We start from the raw sequence: 8,444 nt of genomic DNA, 5'->3' as shown, positions 1-8,444 counted from the left end.
GTACTAACCTCTGGAAAAGCTCGCTCTGTATTTACACCGCTGATTCTTTTAACAAGTTGAACTCAAAGCATATTTCAAACAATCATGATTGCATAACTTTTCTACTTTAAATTATTAACCCAATTAGTGCTTTATTCACATTTTAAAAACTTGTACAATTTATTACAAATATAAAACAGTGCAGTTTTTCCATACATTATCCCAACTCTGAGACAAACACTTAAAAGACATGGAAAAAGATTCTGGTTTCTATAAACATAACATTTGCATCACTCGTTCCCCCTTCTTCACCGGCCTCCCCTATCCCCGATTTAAAAAGATCAAACATACAACATACTGCAGGTTTATTTTTATTCAAAAAGTTACTGTCTCAAGACATAAATACAAATCAGAAAACAGTACAATTAGGACAATAGAATGTGGAGGACAACAGGTTAAGGTAAATATATAAAACATTTTTAGCTGGTTGAAAACAAAGCTGTAAGAACTGCTTTCACAAAGAAACACTCCTTCAAGAGTAAGAAAAATCAACTTAAGTTTAAAATCATATATACAGTCCTCTCAGCAGTTCTATTAAATGCAGTGGTGTGAAAAACAATATAGGCAGTACTTTTAGACATGAGTATTTATTTATGCAGAATGAGTTAGGCAGGCCTAGTTCCCAGTTTGTCGTTATCCCGTGATTTAGTAAAATAATTACATTTCATCGTGATCCTTTAGACACCCTATGGTTTTTGGCTACCACAGCCCGATGTTTGATTTCCAAGTCTAAAAACAGGAAGCCTTTTTGTGTTCGCCCGTTTGGGAGATCCTTGTATTGCAAGCGTATTAAGGCATGGAATGATTAAAATAATATACCTGGAGAACTGAGAGACAACTGACAAAAAATATACATATGTAATATAAGTTAATATTTCCTTTAAGATGATGTCTAGCTGCCTAAGCCTTGCAAAATGAGTCGATGTCAAAATGGCATAAATCCACTCTCTGTTTTAGACCAAATTTAATTTATTTGTGAATGGACACAAAATGAAGTTTAAAGCTTAGCTTTCAAAGAAGATTATGGGTTGTTTATGAATTTCTATTATCCAATCTAATTTACATACAGAGGAAATGTACTGTAACCTGTTAGAAGTATCTTTAACCTGAAGACTGCTTGCAAAGACAGATAGATAAAACAATATAAAATACAAATTTAAAAATCATTTTTAAAGCATGACTTCTCATGCTCTTCTATTTTTAAACATTGTTAAACTTTCAATATATTTCTGAAACCTCATAATTTTAAGTTGGAATTTAAAAGTAAGAAAAAACTAAACAAACTGCGCAATTATAAAATCAGCACCAATTTATATATATATATAATTTTATTTAAAATTTAGATCCCTATTCCCACACTCTAATAAGCTGTATAATTTTTGTTTAGAATTTTTCTGCAAACATACTACAATAAGCTTCTTTTATTTGGAGACAAAATACAGTGGCACTACTGGAAGGAATTTCACAACATTACATTTTTCTTAAAGGACAAGCAAACTTTCAGGGTTGGAAATGGGCAAGCATGACTGAGACCTGTTACCTTCTGGTCACTCGTAGTTTCTGGACCTTTCTGAGAAGGCTAGCATGAAGCTTTTGGAATAGAAGTGTTTTAGATCAAAAAGCGGTTATAATTCTGCTCCACATAACGCTTTCGTAATCCACACAAGCTGAAGTTTGCCTCTAATTTGAAATACTGACACTCTTCTGGCTCTCAGGCCACAAGAAAACCAATCCGCCTATCACTGCGCCTCGTGGATGGAACGGCAATCCAGCAGAGCTCGTGCTTATTTACCATAGCCAGCAAATGGATGAAGAGAGGAGCTCAAATCTGTACCAAACACCTCTCAGACTGTTAGGTTAAAACTAAGAGGGAATACTTCTTGTGATCCGGAAATAAACTGGTAGCACATAAATAAAATATTGATTTTTCCAACAAAAAGTGTAGCTTATCCTCAAATTGTTTACTTGTCCTTTACATTTCTTTTTTTTTTTCTTTTTTTTTTTTTTTTTTTTTTGCAGGCAAACAAAACTGCCCCTTCAATGCACTTGATCTTGAAAGCATGTCATTCTCCTTAGAGAAAAATCTGTTCAGAATTTCACTGTATCTACCACAATTTTGTATTGAAAAAACTTCCTCTTCCACTTAGAAAATGACTTCACCACTGATTTATTTGCTGCTCTGGTATTAAAACATTGACACCCCAAGAACCTAAAAAAAAAGTTAGAAACGGTGTCAATTTGTAGTCTACTACACATTTAACAAAAGCAAAGCAATTAACATATGGTTTAAGATTAAGACACTTGAAGATACGTTAAGGCATTGTAAGTTTATTTTTCCTCCAAACCAAATTTACCACACTTCTGATTCATGTCATCATATGGAAAGGGCTCCTCATTCAATAGAAATTTTTTCCCCCACACTTGAAACAAACTAAATTCTGTGCTTTAATTACTTTAAATAATAACCACAAAGTCATTTTTAATTAGTTGCCTAATCTAGACTTGTTTGACAACAGCAATTCTATAGGTCTTAACCTGAAATCAGGTGTGCAGTTCTTGGCAACTAAGCCTGAGACAAGATACTCCACGTGCTGGCTGCTGCCATGCCCATGTTCCTAACCACAGGTCAGCTTGCAGCACCAAGCTGGGACACCAGCCTGACGTTTTGTAATAAAAACAGTATTTCTGCCAGGAAAAGAGTGAAAAAGCAAAGCAAAACACCCGTAAACAGCTAGAATTAAAAGTACTGTCCTTCAGAACGCTACATGATTAAATGGAAAGCTTTCCAGAGGCAAAGAATCAGATTCCACTTCCCGCGTGGAAGCAAGCCACATTATTTTCTGTGCCAATGAAAGCACGCATCCTCACCGATATGTCAAACATTCAAAATACCCAGTGATCAATCACAGCTCTACTTTAAGACAAATTATTCTTAGCATTAATAGAGCTTCCCCATCTAGGCAGTTAAATTCATTTAGGTGGAGCTTATGCTAAAGAGCAGCTCTCCTCTGTGATGCAGCTGTTCAATGCAGTCCTGCTTCCAGGTCAACCACTCCTGCTATGTGCCACTGGGATGACTGCTAGATCGTGTCCCCCTGACTGCACCGACTTATTTCAGTGTGCCACTTCTCCTTCCTTGCAGAAACACACTACAGCTTCTTCTGGCACAGACAAGCAGGACGCTGCCACAGCCTCAGAACCGACTACCACAGCTTGCAGAGCAATGAGGCTGTAGCTGGCTGCCATCGTGTGGCGATGCTGCCCAACTGCAGCCAAGGAGTGCCTCGCAAGTCTTGGGCTTACATGGGACGATAAAGTAACAGGGAAGAAAACTAGCTAACAGGAAACAAATAAAACCCGCTCTTAATTTTTGAAACTGAAAAGCTGAAAGGTTACTGAAATTGAGTGAGATACACCCGCAGAAGACCAAATTTTCAGTGTTGCCAGAATAAAAATGACTGGTATTTCACAGATCAATGAACTAAAATTAAGAGGAGGAAGGGAAGAGCTATTCTAAAACAGAAAGTCAGAAGACTGGTTAACTTTCTGGCTGTTACTTCAAGAACACACAACAGCTAGATGCACAGCCTAATCTGATTCATCAGCACTAGCACAAAATATATGGATTTGCATTTAAAACAGTTTTTAGGACTTCTTTTCTCCCATAACAAGAACAGATTCACGCTGCAACAATACTGCAAAAATATGTAACCGTCTTCCAAATTCCACCAAGCTGTCCAAGATTCCCAGGAAGCCTTGCTGTACTGTCCTCTGCTGGGTTGCTGCAGCTTGTTATTTCCAGTGTAATTTTGTACCAGCTACACAAGGTCAAAAATGGCTGCATACATTACGAGTGGTTCAAGACAGAAGGAATCCCTCATGCAGTTTTTTAAAAGAGAATAGAGACTGCAGATTTATCAAGTCGGAAAAAAGGGCAACTGCAAGCAGAAACTACAGACTTCGGATGTTTTGGACCTAAAACTTCATATGGAAAGAAAAAATACCTCTCATCTCCATAAACATAGATCTGTATTGTCTCTATTATTTATTTTCTTCATTATCTTACTTATGAGTAGAAGTTAATATGGCAATTTAAAAAATCCCAAACAATCCAACACTGACAATTGGCAATGCCATCAGAGTCACTCAACTAAGTTCATTGTAACAGGGAAGTTGCTTTAATATTGCGTATGCAGGTTTTTGTTGATTCTATTTTATTTTAAGCTCTGCTAACTTCTGCATCTTTTTCTTAAGTATGAAGATGTCTGAATTTGACACAGCTACATGTGAAGTGTTAAGAACAAAAATCCTATGAACGTGTAAATACCTTAGAAGTTATAAAGCTGAATTACAGCAAAAAGTATTTCATCGGCTGTTCCAGTCTGCCAAAATGGGATACTGAAGACAGTGTAAAGACTGCATTCTTCCCATTTAAAACTTGAAGAGAGTGCTGTAACCTTAAGACTGATTTAATATTATTTTCCTCTTACGTAAGTTAACCTACCGATTCATCCATGATCGAAGCGGGGTCAAAGAAATCTGGTTTTAGTTCCGTTCTTTCTCTCCTGTTCTTCGATGGTGGCTATAGAAAGTAAGCAAATAAACACCTTACAGTGACTTCAGAACATATATGTGAAGTGCTTCCATTGTAATAAATGAAGCTGAGTCTTAAGGGATAAGAAATTATGAGGCACGGATTTTCTTCCGTTGTTATTATGTGTTTGAGTGTGGCAGTTTGAAATAAAATGGAATATGTACACAGGCGGTGGCACAGCCATTTAAGAATGCAGAGATTAACATCAATTATTCTGTTTCACCAAAAGGAAAATTCGATTCCAGCCTCCTTACTTTAAAAGCAGAAACCCGCATCTACACCAAACTAAAAGGACAAGTAAGTTTCTTACTAGGTCTATGTCCATGGTGTCAAAATCCATGCCTTCATTGAGATCTTCAATTCGCCCTTCTGATGACATCATCACATCTTCCACAATTGGCTCTTCGTCGTCTTCCATTAGACTTGTGCCACGCCGACTGCAATTGAAAAGAGAAGGCATGTTGTTTAGCACCAAAGCTGCACGTGAACATCCAAAATGTTCAGCAAAAAACTCCCAATAAATGACAAATCCTTCAGATAGATATTAAGTAATTCAATAAAAGCCTAACTACTATTAAAGGAAGTTTTCCACCAGCTAGAAGATTCTAAGAGTAAATTTTGCAAGACTCCTCCAAATGGGTACTGAGAGGCAGGAGAAATCAACAAGCACATCAAAACTACATCTAGTTCAGAGACTTCCACGAAACTATTCATGCTCAACAGAGAAATGATCTAGTTCTCTTCTTCCACGCCTTCTGACAAGGCAAGAAGGAATATCTGTCTAAGTTGGGAAGTTCTACAGAAGACCTGCATGACAATCCATCTAGTTCTACAGGACAACTCCCAGCTTTTATGTCAATTCTAGGTCAAATGTAAGTACGGCACGGGCAGAAATATAACACTGAAAGATCAGAACGTGTCCCTCATAAGACATCTAAGAGTAATGCCGTGTTTAACACCCTTCCCAAACTACCACAGTCACATTCCACTCTCACTCACATAGCATGTTGCAAGTTGGTTCTCAGCTTGACGTAGTTCATCGCTGCCCTCTCCTGTTGTTGTCGTGCGGCTTCTTCCTGTTGCCTTTGAGCCAACATCCACGTTACTTGCGTGCTTAAAAAGACCATTATTCTATTTTAAACAAAAACTGTTTTGTGTATGAACACTAACACAATGCAGACCTACGTGGTTACGTACTTGTAATCCAGTGGAGCTTGGTGGTGTTCAGGCTGCATAGGATAGACACCCATATAGTTCTCTTCGGGTCGCAATCTCTTGGGCTCCCTCATTATTGTGGAAGTAAGCTGAGGTGTCTGCATCATGACTGGTGTGTGCATTGTCTGCTCCCTGTTCATCCACATACTGTCACTACTGCTGCTTTCTTCAGCTAGAAGGAAACACTGGGTATTAAACCTTTTTAAACTTGTCTGAAACGGAACATGTAAATCTACCAAATGTACTTCCTGCTTACTGACAATTTCTTTAACTTTTGTTCACAAATTCTCACGTGACCCCCAAACCCTTGGCTAGCACCCTAGAATACTTTTATTTTCTGTAACTTAATACAACGCAGTGCCTCTATTTCTTTTTGTGCCTCAATGTTAATGCTATTCCAACTCCTCAGATGAACAGGTTTTCCACCAAAAAGCTCACAAACTTATTCTGTCTTTAAAAAAAAAACAAACAACAACATTGAAGTACGCCAATTCACTCAAGCTAACAAACAGAGATCAACAAATACAGTTTCTGAGTAACTGCTGTATTTTAAAATGAGAAAAGTTCTACCTTCAGGTACTTTCCGCTTCCCTGTTGCTGGCTTTGTTTTCTTATTTCTTACTGTAGATCCTCGACTGCTAATTCCACTAATTACTGACATAGTATCATCATCCCCACCAGCTAATAAAGAGTTTCTGTAGGACATGAGAGGAAGCCACACATCTTCTCTTCGTAGGGACATCTGAAAGGTCATAAACTTCTCCAAGTAAACATACCTTTAAGTGGAAAACATTAATTAGAAAGATGCCAAATACCTGCAACATGACATTACTTTGTCAAGATCAGTAACTACTGAAATCATCACTGAGACTTCTCACCTATTTAACAAAACAGCCTTGTAATGAGAAACTCAGACCATGATTTCTGTTCATCCACCATAAAGTGAGAAAACAAAAGCAAAACACAATTTATCCTTTATGATTATACATGACTGCCTCACTGTGAAGTTGTATTTATCATCCTGAAGTTCTATTTTAAGTTACTGCAACACACACATGCATATTCAGAGGCATACCTTTTACAGTTATCATTACAAATACCAATGACACCAAGAAAATACTTACACTGTTCTTTTGTCTTGTCTGAGAAGTTTGGAGGAAAACTCACTCAGAATATCAAGAAATGCCAAATTCAGAGGTGGGTGGCTCTCACCTTGTGGATTAGGCTCCTTAAAGGCAAATTCTATGCCATCCCTAAGAAAACATTAAAAACAAAAAAACGTTAAGGCAAAAACTGAAGAAGAAGCTCTAAGAACTGTGATGCTATCAACACTGGACACTTTTTCCCTATTTCAAGAAAGCAACCATACAGTCAGCACCTAAGTTGGAATTAGGTGACATAAAGTTAACACCTGTAGTGCTGATGCTGTTTGTATTAAACTAACAGCATTAGCCCAAAGAAATACTTCAACCACGCTGGGCGAGAAGCGTTTATGAATGAGGAAGTAATACAAAGCCCACAATTACTTGTGTAACATAGCAATAGCTTCTCTTGTTTTCAATTGATCCAGTCCAAATGTTAAAGCAAAACGTCGAGCAAGCTCCTTTATGCCGCTGAATGCCGGTGATGATCTGTCAAAATTATAACCATTTTCTTGAATCATTTCATTGAAAAGCTGTTTGAAATGAAAAAGGAGATTTTAGTTTATTTTTAAAAAAGATTATGACAAGTTCTGCACAAGCTTCATAAAGTTAAGTTTCAGTAAAATGTGATTTTACAGCCTGACACCCAACAGAGAAACGTGCAGGCTTAGGAAAGCTCAGATAAGGCTCCTGTTGTCTGAGACCAGCTTGGACAACGCACGCATCTCAAGGACTGCGTCAGGCCAAATACATCAGACAACAGATTTCAGCCCCTCCCTGAGCGGGACGTCTATGATTCCCTGATCTGCACACTGACAGCAATGAAACAAATGGGCTGAAGTCTAACATGGCATTTTTATGACAATTTGTCAAACTACTACTCCTACTGAACTCATTTTTTGTATATTTTTCATAAATGAGAATAATGACGGAAATAAAACCAGACTGAGTTGACTTTGGACCACAAGAGCATAGCTCTTTTATGCTGCTGCAGCTCACTCCAACTCAGTTATTCCCTTTATCCCCATCACTTTCAGTATTCCTTCTCTGCTCAGTTTCTATGTTAATGCTAGCTCACACATTTAACGTGGTTTGGCTTTAGTGGCTTCTCTTTAGTTGGTGGGCAGGCTGTGTGTTTTTACATTTGGAAGGTACCAAATATTGTTAAATATTTGGGAACTTTCATGTTACCATTCCTACTGCCCATTAGAGTGATATGACTGCCTTCCTATTTTGCATGTAATTATATTTATTACTTTGTCTATCTTTCCTTTAAAATATATGGGGCAGAAAAGATTAACAATGGTGGAATTCTCCTGCTATCACAAGTAGTTGCAAACTCTGGTGAAAAGTACAGCAAAAGGTCCTGTAGAAGGTCCTGTCCTGTACAAGGACAACACAGACTTCAGTTGCCTATTTTGTGTTGCAGTTTCCACCAGCTAAAGTCATGCTGC

At 37.7% G+C, this 8,444-nt stretch overlaps 1 protein-coding gene across 5 annotated transcripts in view; it reads right to left on the bottom strand.

Moving 5' to 3' along the window:
* Positions 1–337: 337 nt before the first annotated feature.
* Positions 338–8,444, bottom strand: part of STAG2 (stromal antigen 2) — a 69,827-nt gene continuing 61,720 nt past the window's right edge. For 4 of the 5 annotated variants that reach the window (XM_052673652.1, XM_052673654.1, XM_052673655.1 and 1 more), the window contains exons 27-34: positions 7,375–7,523; positions 6,973–7,101; positions 6,419–6,624; positions 5,831–6,020; positions 5,633–5,746; positions 4,944–5,070; positions 4,544–4,621; positions 338–2,248 (exon numbers count right to left, since the gene is read on the bottom strand). In XM_052673652.1, coding sequence (XP_052529612.1) covers positions 2,225–2,248; positions 4,544–4,621; positions 4,944–5,070; positions 5,633–5,746; positions 5,831–6,020; positions 6,419–6,624; positions 6,973–7,101; positions 7,375–7,523 — 1,017 coding nt within the window. In that variant the 3' untranslated portion in view covers positions 338–2,224. The remainder of the gene's footprint in view (positions 2,249–4,543; positions 4,622–4,943; positions 5,071–5,632; positions 5,747–5,830; positions 6,021–6,418; positions 6,625–6,972; positions 7,102–7,374; positions 7,524–8,444) is intronic. The other variant, XM_052673656.1, reaches the window with a different exon arrangement.

The sequence above is a fragment of the Tympanuchus pallidicinctus genome, unplaced genomic scaffold (assembly GCF_026119805.1).
Source record: "Tympanuchus pallidicinctus isolate F22 unplaced genomic scaffold, pur_lepc_1.0 scaffold13, whole genome shotgun sequence".
In the NCBI taxonomy this organism is placed as follows: domain Eukaryota; kingdom Metazoa; phylum Chordata; class Aves; order Galliformes; family Phasianidae; genus Tympanuchus; species Tympanuchus pallidicinctus.
This window is presented reverse-complemented; position numbering and strand designations above follow the sequence as displayed.